This window comes from Electrona antarctica (genome assembly GCF_951216825.1).
Source record: "Electrona antarctica genome assembly, chromosome: 8".
In the NCBI taxonomy this organism is placed as follows: domain Eukaryota; kingdom Metazoa; phylum Chordata; class Actinopteri; order Myctophiformes; family Myctophidae; genus Electrona; species Electrona antarctica.
Genome location: NC_136789.1, coordinates 44,748,591 through 44,766,963, shown reverse-complemented (window position 1 = coordinate 44,766,963; position 18,373 = coordinate 44,748,591). Strand labels below are relative to the sequence as shown.

Here is an 18,373-nt window from a genome sequence, read left to right as displayed (position 1 = left end):
TGGGGGTCGCTGACCCCTCGCTGTCAAGGAAACGTCAGGCATTATCCTACGCAGATTGTTCAAATAAAAACAACTCCAGCCAGCATCACATGTGGGGGTGCAACCTGCATTCCTTTCAGATTATTCTTCTCTGTGACTCTGAGCAGGCCCTTGTGCATGTTAACTTTCAGTCTTTCAATAATGGATTCAATAAGAACTGATGAGCAAATCAGAAGAGACGTCTGGATTCGGAGGACCCATTTGTTATATGACACTTGACCATACTCCATGTGGATTTACCAGAGGGAAATAGTTACATGGTCATTTTTGTTCTCCTAATTGGAATAGTGCGTCGCAGTCCTGCCCCAAAACAAAGTGTTGTACCCTGCCTTTTTTTCTTCTTTCTAATTATTTGATCTGCCCAAAACATTGTGTTAAAACTTAAAAGATTTGTCACGAGCCCAGTTGGCTTTGTCCGCGGTGTAAACGTCTTTAAGTAAATACTTTTTGAAAAGCCTATGGGGACAATGAATGGGGAATTATTTCCTGGGCCACTCGACGTTCTGAAAGGGGTCATGGGAGGCCCCCTAACTTGAACCAGTGTTCTTATTTGACCAGGGTTGTCCTTTTTCTTCCTCAATACTGGAAGAGTACAGTATTGAATACAAGTTGTTGATGGACTGCATTTACAATAATCTACATTTATGTTTTTCTGTCTGCGGTGTCCCATTTATAATAATAATAATAATAATCTTTATTTATAGAGCACCTTTCAGACACAAGTGTAGTTCAAAGTGCTTTACATACAGTAAAAAGAAAAATTCACATAAATGCAAAAAATAGAACAAGGGTAAAAACAAAAGTAATAGCTTCAAATCTGGTCAGTAGAATTCGTTGAAATTAAGAGTAAATTTAAGATAAGGAATCATGAAGGAAACAGAATCAGTTAAAGGCGAGGTCATAGTAGTGGGTTTATAGCCGCTTCTTAAAGTCATCAACTGAGGTTGCCAGTCTGATATGGAGAGGAAGAGAGTTCCACACCCATTTAGACTTATGTCAGGGCCTCCCCGGGGGGAGTGGAGTTATTTCATGGCTTGGTTCATGGTGTGAGTGCACAGCTACAGAAACAGTCAAAACCTAGATTACACACATATTGCCATTAGTTTTATTCTGTAATTATTATCATTTGCAAGTTCGATAAATAATCCTAGGATAGCAGCCCATGAAAGGAGCCTGGTTCCAGATAACTATACACAGATTTCTGGAAGAGAGCAAAGCACAGAGCGACGGCCATTTGAATGGGAATGTCGCTGTACTTAATTTATTTTTTAATTTTATTTGATCAACATTGGCTTTAGAAATCTTTGACTTGCCTTTCACAATCTGATTCAGTCAATCCAAGCCACATTAAATATGCTGCTTCACATCAAATCGCACAAGGTTTAGCTTTAAAACTAAACTATTATTACATTAAAATGGTATATTTATGATGGTGATTTGCATGCAGCTTTACTTTGAAATGGTAGCCGAGTTGGTCTGAACTCTCTCTGTCTCTCTCTCTCTCTCTCTCTCTCTCTCTCTCTCTCTGTCTCTCTCTCTCTGTTCTTCTTTCTGTTTCTGTTTATCTTTTTGATTGATGTCTATACCCACAATGATGTAATAATTGCACTATACAAAAGTTCACTTATATTGATTCCACATTAGTCGAATCCTAACATTATTTTCAGTTAGACTAATGAAAGCGCTTTGGGAAAAGTTGAGCCTGCTTTTTATTCAGTGACAGCTGATTCAGAAGACAATAATATTGTCCTGCCAAAATGAAGTGTGCTGAAATGCCATACAGTAGTCGTCACTAAATTAGGGCTATACCCCCACAGTGCTTGTGAAATTCTGATGGTGTTAAGTTCTGATTTGGTGTTAAAGCTGAACTTCTTCAAAGAAGGATTTTCACATCAACAGAAGACGAAATTCTGTTTTAGACTCCTTCTTTAACATGGACGAGTGTAGCTTCAGAAGAGTCTGCCTGGAGTAGAGAAGTATACAGGGAATTAGGGAGTATTTACAGTAAGAGCAAGATCATTTGTAGAGCTTCAGAGGCCAGGAAGAGACGTTAGTGGATCAGACTTATCAGTGAGACGAGCCAACTGCCTGTCTTCTCAGCTCAACGCTTTGGGCTGCTTTAGTATTCCGGGCACAGCAATTTGTTCTACACTTTGTTTAGATTAAGTTAGGGGAACATGGATTGGAGAGCATGTGTGGCGGGTATATTCACATCATTTGCACATAGTGTGATTTTATTTGACTTGAAGTCTAGAACTCTGACAGACATGATACAGTGCGTAAAAAGCAGTGTCATGCTCCCAAAGCCACGTAGGGAGTAATTGAGATCTGGGCAGAAGTTAGTATAATTATATTTACCTTTTTAAGGATAGTTCTCTGACCGTGACATAATGCATATCTGTACTATAGAATTTAGACATGGTGACAATACTAATTCTGCCACACACTTTACTGTATAATTCTGCCACACACTTTACTGTTCATAGTGTATCTACATGCAAACTGAAACACTTGCATACAGTAAGTTGGTACGTGACATTTTGTCATTTTGTAACATACAGTATGAGCAACAACCACTTACAATGAGTGTACACATGGTTTGTGTTTCCCCAGCTGACAGTGGAAAACCCTTAATTGTGTCCTTGTCCTGATGCTACAGTGACATATCTCGTTAACCTCTGATTCAAATTGAACGCATACTTCACATGTACAGTAGCTTATTTTGTGTGGCTATATATTTGGCTTTGGTGTTTGTTCAAATCTGTTTTATACTTAAATAACATTGACATAACTCTTGCGGTATAGCTTCTAGTTGAGCAGGAGTTGACAGTGAGTTGGTCTGTCATTTATTGCTATTGAACTGTTCCCTTTCAGTCAAATTAGAATATGGTGCCAACTTCAACAGTTGCTGCACAGGTAAGAAGGACATGCAGAACAGCATGCCGTACGAAAACGTATGTTTTTTTTATTGTTTCGTTTCTACCAACGCGGGAACAATCTACGTACAGCTGGACAAACCATAATTGGCTTGTACTAAGTGTTTGCCATACAAATCCATGTTACAGTGATGGACAAGGGACTGTGGGAAATGCGGTTACATCTCTGGGGTTGCACTAATGAAATTGGGTGGCTCGGAATGGCTTGGGTGTAATAAATCATAGCAACTGTAAAGTTACAATTCTATATATCATGAGGATATTAAACAGTAATTGGCTGCTGAAGTATGTCTTTGAAATGGCTGAATCACCAGTGTAGCCGTTAGTAGCTGAGTCAGAATGATGTGGGTCCTGTGGCTGATTACACCTCCGTGCCTCAGGAGCTAAAAACATCTCCCAGGACGTCTCTCTGTGTGAAGAAAATAAGAAGAAAAGAGAGACATGCTGGCTTGGCTTCCTTTGAGTAATAAAACCACAATTCTCCTCTCTCGCACGGAATGGGAGAGAGAGAGAGAGAGAGAGAGAGAGAGAGAAAGTTTTGTCACGATGGAAAGTGGGATGCAGTATAAGAGATTGAGTGAGAGAGAAAGAGACGGAGAGAGAATGACAGTGGGAGACATATCCAATCATACAAATTAACAAGGTTTAGGTTTTGATAACTTCCCAAAAATATGTGGTTTTGGCCGGATCATTCCACGATGGTTTTGATCATTTAGAACAGTTCTGGGGGTTTGTTTGATGCCAATGTTGTGGCCACTAAACGGCTTGAGAGATCAAAAGATCATACCGGATCCGCCCAGGCAAGGCGGGTGGTGTACCCGTAGACTGGAATGAATCACACGTGCAAGGAGACCTGCTTTTCTTTACTCAGACTCCAATAATGACCCTATAGACTGAGGGAGAGTAGGACTTGTTCGGCCCAGTGCCCATGATGACGACCGCCAAATGTACTGTACGTAATTGAGATATCAGGAATAATGGGGCTGTGAAGGATGAAGATGTATGAGTACGTTCTGGGTCTCTGACGCTGTCTCCCACGCCCCCCCAAAACACACACAAACATGTCCTGTCACTTCCAGGAAGTAAGCACCATCCATAACGTTAGCCGCGCTTTCACCATCATCACCTCCGCTGCTTCCCATACAGAATATAAATATGTATCATATGCTTGATGATGTGTTTTTTTGGCGAGAAAAACATACCCAGCAAGCCAAATGACGTCATGATGATGTTATGATGACGTCCTCCGGTGACGTTCAGGACTAGGCCAGGTGAATTCCAGAATGTTTTCACCAGTTGAAACAATATAGCTTATTCTGGGCCATATATGACTTTAACCCATTCAGGACAGGAACCCCTTTTGGTGTTTACAGCATTGTGTTATGCTTTAGCTATTGAAAAATAGCAGGTCTACAAGCTCATAGTGCGGCACCGAGTGCCGCGCTACGAGCTTGTAGATCTGCTATTTTTGAAAAATCGTGAAAATGTGGCGCAAATCATTGAATATATATTCTTTCAGAGCGAACGTTTTTAACTCAAATCTTTGCTTCTGGGGGGGTTCCAGATTGGGGGTCGGTGGCCAATTACATATAATTTTTGGTGTCCTTGACATGAAATATTGAATACGACTGACATAGAAACATAGGTATTTCAGAAAACCGTCAGGATTTAGAAGACATTTTTTTAATTTCGACGTCAGGCCTTAAGTTGATCTGGCCTCTATCCGACTCTCTCTGATTCATCCAGGCACGTCCGTCTTAGTGGGCAAAATTTATGTTGGTTGAAATCAGGTGATAATATGGGCCAGATCTGACTAGTCTTAAGGACCCTTTCAGACGACGATGGTCTCCAGATAAAACGGCAAAGTCCCGTTGCGTTCTCAGTTTTTATTGACCCTTTACACGAGAACGCACACTTTATGAAAACGCTATAATATCGCTAGGTGGCGGTAACGGGCTGCCAAATAGACCAGTCACCCACGTTATGTACAAGAAGAAGAGCCAGCTCCCCCTTCACGCAACAGTTTCATTGTTCCCCGTGTCAATCACACTACAACACACACTACAAGTACACACTTCAACCCCCACTTTTCAATGACTTACATAGCTTGCTGTGTTAGACTACGAGACCATTGTCCCCATTGGCCGTGAGTTCAAGCCTCACAGCGGACAGTTTTTCGCGATTTTTGCGGTCACTTTATTTTCTCACATATTAAAAACGCTACCAGATTAAAGTTAGGAATAAATAATACTGAGGTAAATGTTAATTAATAGGTTAATAGGGGAGGGTGATTCCTTTTTGTTTAATCACCTGGGGAGTAGGGAGGGTGATGGTGGTGACAGACAGCCCAGGGCCAAAATATATCAATATAATATTGTTAAAACATATTTCATGGGTCCAACATATATTTTCAGGATACATTTTAAATTTTTGTATTTTGAAACACACAAAACAAAAAAAGAATAATGAAATGTAGTGTGAATCACTGCACTAAGATCACCTCATCCTGTGATGTCCTCTCTTGCTCTTAAGCCTAACTTAACCTTCTCCCAGCCACTGATATTTTTAGCGCTTTAAATCAATACCATTACCTACTTAAGGGAATGACTTCTTTCCAGAGCACCACCACCTTTATTTTTTACCGCCCTTTTTGGTGTTATCATACTTACTGCAGCCTGTCATGTTGAATTATATTTGCTGTGGAAAAACACAACTTAAAACACTCACTGATTGAGGAACAACAATCGCTTGTCGGATCTGGCAGAGTCACGATGGGAAGGAATGCAAGGGGTAGAGAAATGAGGGCACTTTACAAGTCACTTAGTTAGTGGTACTGTTTGTTGGGCAGTGCTTGAACCAATTTATTATCTCCCTTTTCAAATCCTTCTACTTTGCTGCTGTGTTTTGATACCGGCCATGCAGTTCCCCTCTCACTAACATTTCGTTGACTGAGCGATGAAACATGGCATCAGTCGGTGCTCATCTAATGCAGAGCAAGGTCTGAATCCGAGCCTTGTCTAACTGAGAAATGGCCTCAAAGTAGCTCAGAAAGTGGAAAATATGTGTGCACACAGCCACACACGCACTCGTAAAAGGTTTCATTTAGGTCAATTTTCGAATTAACATTGACGTGTTGTGGGTTGCATATTGGCTGTGTTGGCTCAGCTGATGGTGAAACATAAACTTATCATTCGGGCAGGACAGCAGATACACAGAGCGAGGCAGCAGGCACGTCCCATGTTATTATATGGATCCTTTTAATGTGTAATAATAAGACTCGGTTATAGGTCATTCTGGCCTATAAAAATGGGTATGAATATTTAAATGTATCCATTTCTCGCTCAGGAGGGAGACTTTCTTCATGTCTGTAACTCAATATTTATTTACTTTATTACATCCTGACCTTGTAGCGTTCTACCAATTCATGTTTATCTAAAGGTTTATTGAGGACATTATTTTATGGCCACAATCTTGGCCTCAACCGAACCTTGCAGAAAACATTCAAGCTTCACTTTTTCAACGCCACGCTCATGACATCATCCCCGAGTTTGTTAACACAACTCTCTGTCTGTCAGTCAGAGGCCCGTGGTCAGAATGCCATCGCAGGCCAGATATTTACATCACATTTTGTCATAATTATTGTATGCAGACATATAATCTCAAAAGGAAAATAAATACAGAACGCTGTGTTCGTTCCCCTACCTTGCAGAAATAATAATAACTGCAAGTGAAAGATTTGGCAAGGAGGCAAGCTTTGTCAGCAGGCATGCTTTGTCAGCAGTGCTGCGCGCGCGTGTGTTAACCTCTCAGGTCTCCATCTTGTGTCTTCTCAACCCTGTCTCACCCCCCAGGCCCGCACCTGAGTTGTGCAGGTTGTAAAGGATACGGTTTGTGGTGGACATAGTTCACATGACCAGAATTCCTGGCAGTTGCATGGCACGTCACCTGGAGGAATGAACGGTGAGGGCTGATCTGAGAGAGAGAGAGAGAGAGAGAGAGAAGCAGAAAAAACATGAGCCCAAGAGATGGTGTGTTGGAGTAAGATGGATGAGGTGAGAATTCCATTTCATTACAGGAGCTGGTCAGATTGAGCCATTGTGTTACTGTATGTGTTTCCCCTCCCCTCCCCTTCTTGACTTCTCTTATTTCGTTTTTCCTTCTGACGGAAATATTCAGCTTACCAATGATTTCTGTCCACATGTGCAGAAATGTCTAAATCAACTACAGTGTTGAGGAATCAGGAAATTTCAATTTCCAACAGTCCTGCCACTACTGGGATTGCCCAAATACACAAGTTGGAAATGCATGACCACATGCCATACCCATTGTACTTGTTGTCAGAGCACCATCATCACACCTGTGGGGTCCTTGGTGATATGGATGCTGAGTTTAAAGTCAATGGGCCCATACTGTATACAGTATGGGCATTCCCATATGAGAATATCGGTCAGCACAGCGGTTTTGGACAACCTGATCTCCATGTATGCCTATACAGGGCAATGAGGGCATATTGGTCGGACCTGTGGTTCTGGAGAACCGCCTGTTCCACTGACTCGATACCGGGCAGCGCACTCCCTCATGTGCGCAGAGTTTGAAGTTGGTTGGTCGGATAGTTCTCGAGATATGTGAATAAGGTTTTGCACATTTATAGTTGTAGGATGTCAGTGGAAGTGAGGCGTTACTATAGGGTTCAAGGACAGATATTTATTCTAAAGCTATTACCTGAAGGGAGCTGACCAGTCACTGGACAGCATATTGCTAAAAAGAGACTCCCACACGACGACAACACCCCTCTCACTGTGCGCCAACAAGACGTACATCCACTTTCTTGGACCTCGTCGCCTGACCTTCCTACATCACTCCTTCCTGCGCTTCTTGTCATGGTAATCGTCCTTGGAGCGGCCACTGGTGGAGGGCCTCTTGGAGCCTCCGTGCTGCTTAGCCTCTTCCAAGAACTTATCCAGCCCGAAGGGATCCTCCTCAAAGGCCACAGGCCCCTCCCGTCGCTGGCTGGGGTCAGCTCCTGAGAACTCCCTGTCAGGAACAAACCTGTTGTTGTGCATGAGTGTGTCGAAGACATCTGCGTATGCATCTTTGTCCACATTCCTGCTGGGTCGGTAGATGTTCTGGGCCATGTCTCTGCCGCCACGGAATGGCTGGTCATACACGTTATACGTCTCATCCTCACCGCCAGCAAAACCACTGTCCATGCCCTTGCTCTGGTTGAACAGTCTCTGGTCGTACTGGGCCTCGCTGGATGTCCGTGGGTTGGACATTCCAAGGGCAATCTGCTCACTGATGTCCCTGTCCTGGTCCCTCTGCAGCTTTGACCTCTTATCGGGGGCGGCTCTGGAGATGTTCCTGTCATGCTGCCGCTCTTTCCTTCTGTCATGGCGGATCTCGTCACGCTCCCTGGCCTCACCCTCCTCGCCACCTGCTTTGTCCCCGTGACCTTTGATGCCCGCCCTGCGGTCTCGGGCCATCTGAGCCAGCTCCCTCAGTTTCTCCTCCTTCTTTTCCTTCTCTTTCTGTGCCATCTTCTTCTCAACCTGGGCACGCATCTCCACTGCTTCTCTGGCCTTTCTGTCAGCGATGTACAATGCCTCGGCCAGCTTGGCAAAGTTCTCATTAATGTGAACCGTTTGAAGACCCCGACCATCTGCGGCCAACCGTTTGTCAAGAGGTATGGTGTAACCCTTAGCGTTCTTCCAGTTGGAGATACAAGGGGGAATCTTCCACTCCTGCTGTTCCTTGACCGTCATCTTTCTGCTTGGTGAGTGCATGACGGGGGCAGGGGGGGATGGTGGTCCGCGGGGAATTTTCTTGTTGATTTTGAAGCGTGGAGGCTCCATAGGGTCCTTCTGCATCTCCACCATGCGGATGACTCTCTGCTTGGCCCCAGAGTTGAATGCCACTCCTTGCTGGGATGGAGTGTATCTGATGTATTGTGCAGGAGCCTGTTTGTCTGCGGCCCTCACTGGCATGGCCGCAGCAATCTTCTGAGACACCTGCTTTTCCAGGGCAAGGCGTGTCTTCTCTGTCAGATCTTTAACAGAGTCCTCGTCAGGCCTCTGCAGCTCTGGGGCTTCATCGTTTAGGACTTCCTTGGGAAGCAGGTCTGTGTACTTGCTGAAGATCACCTTTTCTTTGCCCTGTCCTTGTCTAGCGATAGCATCATATTTGATTTTTCCCTCTGCATCCACCTGCACCGCCAGGGCATTTGACGTCTTTTTCTTCCTGCCCATCTCCTGGGGGAACTGGGCCACGTGAATCTCTGGGAAGGCTCCTCCATCGCCAAAGTCCTCGAGTGCGTGAGGTGTCCATCCCTTCCTGTGCAAGTATGGTGGGGGTTCTTTGCGGGATGAAACCAGGGCATTGGAATAGGACTTCTGGGCCCGAAGTCTCTCCTCTGCCTCCAACTGGTCCTGTGACAGCTGGGTCGGAGCCGGTAAGAAGCTCGTAAGCGACATCTTTCCTTTCTTCCCTCCATTTGTACGTCGTTGTAAATGTTTTGATGAATTGAACATGGTGGACCCTGTTGTAAACAAGTGTAATGCTTAATTGGGTCGTCCACTCACAGTTAACAGCCTTTGTATTGAGTTTGTGCTTGAAATGTACTGTAATTCTGCAAACTGTTAATACAATTTTCAATCAATCAAAAAAGCAACGTCCCCAGTTCCATTATGACGAAGACCTGTGTTGCAGGTCCTTCCCTCTCTCTGTATCAGTTTCCTGTCTATACTGGACTATCAAAATAAAGCGGACCTCTGATGCCACTCTGACTCAGACATAACCATAAAAGAACCCCATACATATAGGCCGATATATAGGCCACATCACTCTGATGCAGACATGACCATAAACAAACCCGATACGCCCCTATACAGTATATGGACATGTCACTATGACTCAACCTTAAACAAACCTGATATGCCCATGCATATGCATATATGGAGATCTGGTTGTTCAGAGCCACAGATCCAACCGCTATAATAAAATAGGACCGTCAGACTTCAAACTCTGCAGTCATATCGGTCGGATCGGCATAACGGATTGGATCTGCCCGAACTCTAGATATACTGTATATCTCCCACTGTTTTCTAATAGGCCATTTTCAAGAGTTTAAATGTATTTGTTTTACTGTGTGGAATCGAGTACACAGTTAGAAAACTGAATCCACATTCCATGCATGCACATTTGTTTAAGAATTTAGAAACAAGCTGGGATGTCATTACTCATTGCACAGTAGGAGTATGGTAAATTGCTGTATTTGTTTGATATTTAACTTAGAGGCCAACTCAATGTTGGCCAAGTCTTAGAATTTCATTAGATACTAGATAGCAGCAAATCATCACAGACGCAAACACTCTGAGGTAAGACAGCATGTCTGCCAATACAGAGAACATGAACTGCCCCCCTGGACCGCGCCTGCTTAAAGTTACATACTGCAGACACCAGGCTCTCTTTTCTTGTAACCACACTCAACCTGGTCTTCCTATTTTGGGCATGTCATTCAAGAGGATCTAGTGATCTTCAAAATATTTCCAGAAAATGTCAATTGTAGGCTATTTCAAATTTGAGGTCTATAAATTGACATGGTGTGACGATGCAAGTACATAAGGCTTAAGCTGAATGTTGATTCGATTATCCATGCAATTGTGTTTGAAATCTGCAAATGAATGTGTGCATGATTACTTTTGTACTTTTAAACAATTTTCCAATTTCTCCATTCTCCTTTTTTCATTTTAATTTAGCGGGGTTGCCGGGGTACGACCATGCAACCAATGTGATATCATAGTTGTGGGAGTTTGCTAGTTCACAAGAAGGTGAATCCATTTTGGCGCCGGTGCAGGTCAAAACAAGTTACAATAAAAGTTCACATGACGTGGTAGTCTGGGTAACAGTCATGGGTCACTATAATTAATTCATCTGACGAAGACCAAACCTACAGTATGGTTTAAACGTTGTGTGCTTGTGTTTCTGCACACTAAAAGTATTGGAGCAGCAAGTTGCTGTGGGAGTGACCAGCTCTGTTCTTATTTTGTGATACCATATCCCCTCCTGCTTTCATCTCCTCTTCTTTTGTACCAACTTCCAAACTGCAGAGGGCCAAAGAACGGACACACATGTACACACCTGTGCACAGCATCCCTAATTCTGGCTCGGGGCATATGGAAACAGGGTGATGGCTGCGCACAGCAATACATTCTGAGTGTTAATATAACTCTTAAATGTAAATGGATCCTTGTAGTTAATTTTACACCCAAGAACACCCATGAATTCAAGAACGGGCATGAACAGCATTCATATTTTTTGTTTTTTCAGTGGACATTCAAGGTAGGAAGAATGACTGCCCACAAAAAACGGGTAGCTTGTGTTATTAATCAAGGTCTAAAAATTAAACGTATGAAGTGATGGAGAAGGGGACTAAAACTGCTATACTCTCCAGAGAGCACAGCCCAAGCTGTTGAAAACAGAAAGCATGATTTATACTTTGTTGTACAGTACATCGTTGTGAGCTTGTAGATGTGCTATCTTCGATATGGGTCACCATCGGGACACCATGTGTATTTAAACATGGAGGGCCGTCCATACCAAGCACTATAATTGTACATAACTACCAGTAAGACGCCCTGAGGGCGAGAAGCAACCTCGCCCTAAAGGGAGAGGTCATGTGCACGCATCCGCCTGGGTGACAGCAGACTGCTGGGCGAGCGCTGGAGCTTTGGCATGGAGGGTCAGATCAACATATGGAATTAATTCTGTACTGGCCATATATGGAGCGTGTCTTGAGTGTACAGGGTTTGATAAGGTCAGATCAACATATGGAATGTCAGAATAGGTCAGCTCCATATATGGAGATCTAAGGGTGGCAGCGGGGGCGGTGTCTTTCTTGTCTTGATTGTACAGGGTTTGATGAGGGCCCAGGTAGGGCTTGTTGTAGTAGGGCCTTAATTTTCGGGCCTGTTGAGAACTCTAGTTTTCGCCGGCTGCTGGGCGCGGCTGCACTAATAACTTTGGGGCAGGCCCGTCTAGAGTTTGAATGGACAGGTATCAGTCATCGAAGAGGAAGGATGGATGGGGAAGGATCAACATATGAAATGTCAGAACAAGTCAGCTCCATATATGGAGATCTAAGGTTAAGTGGATGGCAGAGTCCACGCCACAACTATAATGAAAAAATATAGTTCAAGTTATAGTGCTGGGTGTGGACGGCCCTTAACTAATTTAAACCCTATATACTTTGTGCGGGTGCCCCGGGGGTCTATATTTGGTCCCCTCCTTAGTTCCCTCTACAAGCTCACAATGTGGTGCTGTATAAAAGAATACCCATCTCATCAATTCTCACTCATTCCTCATCAGTGCCCCTTCAGTACAGGTTGATGTGTTCGTAGTTCAGTGGTTTTCAAACAGTGGTCCTGAGACCACCAGTGGTCCTTGAGGGGGTTCCAGGTCCAGAAGTGTTTGCAGCATGGTTTCGGGATTAACTGCAAAGCTATAGTATATGTGATTGCAATTTACTGGTGGACTAGTATTCCAACTAAATGTGATGGAGAGTTGGTAACCAAACCAAATGGACCCTCTTTAACTCTTGAGAGTGTAAAATGAAAACTGTTACACTCTCAAGAGTTAAACTATTGTTAAACATCTGCATTACTTAATTCACAAGAAATCTACACAATTAGAGACTGTAGAATAACTATTATTTTGACCAACACCTGTTGTCTCTCCTATAGTACCTAATCCAACGACAACAAAATATTCTACGTTTTGGGTCTGAGAGGCTAAATATCATCAAATGGTGGTCCGTGACTCAAATGCCAAATCAATAATGGACCTTGATATGAAAAGGGTTGAAAACCAGTGTGGTACTTCATGTGTTGGTGGGTCCCTTCAGACAGTACATGCATAGCCTACATCCCCACATGGCATCGCTGCAGTGGGTACTGTATGTGAATCTGTGTGTGATGATAGTACCCTCCGTATGCATCTGCACACGCCTGTGCATATAGGCTACTGTACTGTATACTTTATGTCATGTGTGTATGTCAGAGCCGGGCCAATTCTCCAGACTATCACTCATGGCCGGGCCTGTGTGTGTTTGGAGAAGCAAGCAGCTAGGCGCTGATTGCATCTTTATTTACAGTCAGTTATAAATACATATAAAGATCCTTTTACAGACTCTGCGAAAAAACCCTGAGGCACGTTCTCAGACACCCACACACACTCATCCCTCTGGGGCCAGCTTGGCTACAAGGAAAGGGAGTGTGGCCTTCATGCGATGATGGAGGATAGAGGAGACAGACTGAGGAGACAGCTTTAGTGTCCATCCCCTCATCTCACCTCCTTTGTTTCACTGTCTGTCTGGGTGAGTGTCAATAAACAACGTTGTCTATTTACAGATATGCATTTCCGTCACAGTTAAACCAAGCCTTGCAGAGTGTAATCTTTGACCACATGAACCCCATGCACCCCTTGTTCTGGTCGTGTCACAATAGGCAAACATTCAGCAAAGATTTGCAGATCTATAAGCTCACAATGTGACATGTTGTGAGCTTGTAGGTCTGCTTTTTTTGACAAATACGTTTTGTGTAGAGGGAGAAAAGGTGGGGAAGTATCGACCCCTGGGCGGCCGCGACCCCGGTCAACAAAGTATATTATTAGGGTTTTAAGTGTTTAAATCCTGATAAAGTGCCAGCTGTTAAGGAGAGTAAAATAACACACATAAATAGGTCTACTCATAATACACAGACTTCATAAATATGTGAGAAAAATAGTATAATAGTAGCTATAGATATGTACGAAATGCACATGTAAAGTTCACAGTAAAATCCTCAGTATTTTACTGTTGAGCTGAGGTCATTCAGCACAGGAGGGGCTTGATGCCAAAGCGCGTTGCACATAAACAGCAAGACGAATGCTGCACTTGGTGATTTGCCCTGCTTGTTTGTCAGTGTCACATTACAAGCCCTCATGTTGCAAACATTATTCTTGTCATCTGACAGGGAAAGAAAAACATAAACTGTGTTTCCAGCATTGTTAGGCGATACTGTAAGTTATTGTGCTCGCAATCCATGCAAGACTGTCAAATGACCTCTGAGGAACCTCTCTCGCTCAGCATTGTTTAGCTGCTAGCGTCAAGCCAGAGATTTCATTGTTTTTGCATTTGGGGTTTCTCTCACGCTCACCCAGTCTCTGCGGAGGGTCTACATGTGCTAAAACACCCTCTACTGCTCAGCCCTGTCCTCACTCTGCCAACTCTGGCCTGGATACAAGGCCTTGGACTTGCCCTGCATGAGGGGGTGGGGGGTTGGTATGCTCCCAACTTAATTTTAATTCAATGTGTTATATTGGCATACAAATTGAGAACGTGTGCCAAAGACTCGATGGAGATGAAAGATCAGCAGCCCTCCACAGTCTGTGCACTAAAGTAGCCATAGGTCTCACTTGCAAGTTGCAACCTCCATGCTTGCTGCACTAATACTGCATATTTGTATCATCCCCAAAGAGAGAGTATTTGGAAGAATATATTTTCAGGAGTTTTGAGTGTCCAGTAAATGGTGTGGTAACCACTAACCAGACATAATAGAGTGTTGTGTTATGCAGTAATTACTGTTGATTAAATTATAAATAAACTCCCATGTAGAGTAGTCTGAGACTTTTACAAATGGCTTGCTGTATATAAGTGTACACATTAGTAAACATGGTGGTGTGCTGTTTTTGTGCTTATAGGCTCCTATACTGTATGTGTGTGTTGTCCAAACCCTCTTGTTAGAGTCCGCAGAACTCTGGCTGCAGAAACTTGGAGTGGGCTCGGAACCAGAGATCCGAGCAAACCCGTCCAAGACTTCAAGTGGAAACTATTCCAGACTAGAGTCCCATCTGCTTTCACTTTAGAGTCTGAGTCCTAACCTAAATAAAGATCCCTCCTGAACACTTTTATTGCCCAGCTCTTTCTCTCCTCGCTCCCTCCTTCTTTTACCGTTCTACCCTTCCCTCTCTCTCGGTCTCTCTCCTCTCCGAGCGCAGATTCTCTTTATCGCTATACTGTGTCTGAGCTTGGGAGAGTTCAGTCAGATGTACTGTAAGTGGGCTGCATGCCTCCCTGCCTGACCCTCCCACCCTCCCTCCCTGCCTGCCCCTCCCTCCCTCCCTCCCTCCCTCCCTGCCTGCCCCTCCCTCCCTCCCTCCCTGCCTGCCTGCCCCTCCCTCGCGCTGAGAATAAAGCTGTCCACTGCCATTACGAGGTAAAGTGTCCCCCAGCAAAGCCCAGACATGTTCCCTCTCATGTGAAACATTAGGGTTTGTGTTTTTTATTGATGTGAAAGGACTTTGAATTGATTTCACTTTTGTTCATTCCTGTCCAGAACCTGTCTTTCATGCTCATTTCTCTCTCTCTCTCTCTCTCTCTCTCTCTCTCTCTCTCTCTCTCTCTCTCTCTCTCTCTCTCTCTCTCTCTCTCTCCTAAATTCAGGTTCATGTCTGATGGTGAACATCGCGTGCTCCTGCTCACCCTGATTTCCTGTTTGGGATAAAATCTCACTGGCTAGCCATAGCTTCTGCCTGGCGACCCATACTGTAGATGTGCTCATAAAGCATCCAGATGATGTGTTAAACATTTGGGAACATAATTAACAATATGCATAAGTAACAATATGCACACTAGTAAACAAGCAGAACATTGTCGTAAACATCTTATACATACATAGTCATACATACCTTTTTGTGTGTGTGTGTGTGTGTGGGGGGTGGGGGGGTAATTATTTTAATAGTGAAAATAGCCAATTTTTACTCACAATGTGTCACACTGCGACATACGAAAATCTGCTATTTTCACTGTGTGACACTATTGTAGTGGTACGTAGCCTAATCAGGGCTCATGTTGTCAAAATGCTTTAGGTCAACAGAGAGCCATTGGAGAGAAAGAGTGCAGGCAACACTCCCATAGACCCATTCTGCTGTAAACTAATAATATTGAATATAATGCCAAAACCAACTCAGTTTATTTGGAATGTGTTTTGGTGTTCTCAGAGACAGATAACCATAAGATCATCATTGTATGAAGCACACTGGATACATGAACCACATGATCAGTGTCATAACTGTCTCTATAAATGTGTCTGGGTCAACCCCAAGAAAAGAAAAGGGCAGAGCCAGTACTTTGGTTCCTATGATGTGGTGATGGAGGCATGTGATTGTTTTTCCTGAGAGGACACTGTGCTTGAATAGCCTTTAGCCTTTAGCCTTTATGTTGCATATTTTTGTGTGATTTTAAACGGCTGCTGCCTTCGCCAGGTTTCTCTTGTAAAGGAAATCTGTCGAAGGTATTTCCTGGTAAAATAATACAGTTTTTCCATTGTGTGTGTTAACACACACAATGCGGAGATTTGGCACAAGTTGCACAACCTTCACTTCATGTACCAATCTCTCGACCCAATTTGGTACTATAGTTCACACCCTTTTCTGAGACTAGAATTAGACTCTAGATTAGACTCTGACTTTCCTTCTTTACACTCTGATTTCAATTACACACTACACACAATGTTTGTCTGAACCGAGTGGTGCTGTACTGTACTCGTGCTGTAGTACTGTACTGTACAAGCCCTCCTCTCTGGCCTGTGTGTGTGTTCGGTGACACTTGGTGGTCAACAAACGCTATTTCCGTACTCGGACAGAGGGACAGACCCAGGGACACGCATTGCTATCTATAGGACTAGCACCACTCAAAAATGAAATTTATTTATTTTTTATTTTTGTCTATGATAAAAGTAGGCCTACACCGAGTCATTTTACAAAAGGAGAAATGTGTGTTCCATTTCTATGATTGTGTTTTCAATGTTGCACTTCAGTGTGCTGTAAATGCTTGGTAGTGTGCAGCTTATGCTTAGTTGTGTGTACTCAATGAATGGTATTGAGTGTCAGGGTTTAGCATTTTGTGTGTAAGGTTTCCAGTTTTGTGTGTGCGGTTTTGAGAAAGCAACGTGTTAACAATGGTGGAAAAACTGTAAAAAAAAGAAAAATGTCCGGTCTTTGTCCACTGCTCTGTTATGACCTGACCTCTGTATCTGTGCTGAAAGTGGTAGCTCTCTACTCATCCTGTGTGTGTTGGCACCGTTACAAATAGTAACCAGTGAGACACCATATGGCGTGTGCATGTGTGCTCTTGTGTGCGTGAGAGGCAGAGAGAGAGAGGCAGAGAGAACGTTTGTGCCTAAATGTGTGTGTGTGTGTGTGTGTGTGTGTGTGTGTGTGTGTGTGTGTGTGTGTGTGTGTGTGTGTGTGTGTGTGTGTGTGTGTGTGTGTGTGTGTGTGTGTGTGTGTGTGTGTGTGTGTGTGTGTGTGTGTGTGTGTGTGTGTGTGTGTGTGTGTGTGTGTTCGTTCGCCCATTGTAGACTATGTATGTTTTACTCCCAGAGACTCTTGACCACTCTCCCTATCGGCCGCTGGAGGAGCTCAGAAACATGTGTTAAACATGGCCCTCTCTCTCCCCTACATGGGTTGGGACTGCGAGAGAGAACCCCCACTGAACACTGGGGATCTGGGAAAACACAGAACCACAGAATAATGCGCCTTTCCCTTCTGTTTGTTGATGACTACTGAGACGCAGCGAACAAAGGGGAGTGTGTTTATTGAGACAAAGAGGTAATTTATCAGTTTGTGACCGCAGTCCCTTGAAGATCCCATCCAATTAAGTAAAAATTAAGTAATGCTCTTTGTTGCTCTTGGAGCTTGCATCATTTTCTTCCTTTTCTTTTTTTTCAGCTAGCTTCAGAGGTCGTGAAGGCATTCAGCATTCATCTTTTACTTCGTAACTTTAGGCTTGTTCCAATACTGTCCCACAGACAGACACATAGTAGTATGGTGGTATTAAATGATACATTCAAAATAACAACATGCAGCATTGGTGTGCTATCATTGCACCCTGGTGTAGAGTGGTTACTCCACCACACCAAGGCATTCTTATTGAGTCAACATCATAACCCATTCAATTCTCACCGGGATAAAAGTGCAGCTATACGGCGCATCTGGATTTGGACCAAAAGCTGTTTGAATCCAGGCTTAAGTGCCTGTGTGTTCCATGTCAGCCATTGGAGCTCCTGCGCGCTGAGTTATAACCATCTGCTAATGTCATTCCAACGTGCCGCCTTGACTCCCCCCCCCCCCCCCCCCCCACTCCACTGCATGGTGTGGTTTGCATTGTCACACTCTGTGGCCAATGCAATCACATGCACACAGGCATGCGCTACACCCCATAACAAACGGGAGGCCATATTTTTGTTTGTCTAAACAAACACTGTCCAGTTGTTTTTGATGTGAGGTTTTCGTTGGAGTTTCAAATAACACACACCAAAGAGAGGGATTACAGTCGTTGGGGCAAGAACAAAGCAGCATTCATC

General features: G+C 43.8%; 1 protein-coding gene across 1 annotated transcript; it reads right to left on the bottom strand.

Annotated features, from left to right (window-relative positions):
• Positions 1-7,740: 7,740 nt before the first annotated feature.
• LOC306927603 (SNW domain-containing protein 1-like) lies at positions 7,741-9,455 on the bottom strand. The gene has a single exon (XM_079507404.1). It carries the CDS (start codon positions 9,443-9,445, stop codon positions 7,832-7,834), a length of 1,614 nt encoding a protein of 537 aa, XP_079363530.1. The 5' UTR covers positions 9,446-9,455; the 3' UTR covers positions 7,741-7,831.
• Between the last annotated feature and the right edge of the window lie 8,918 nt (positions 9,456-18,373).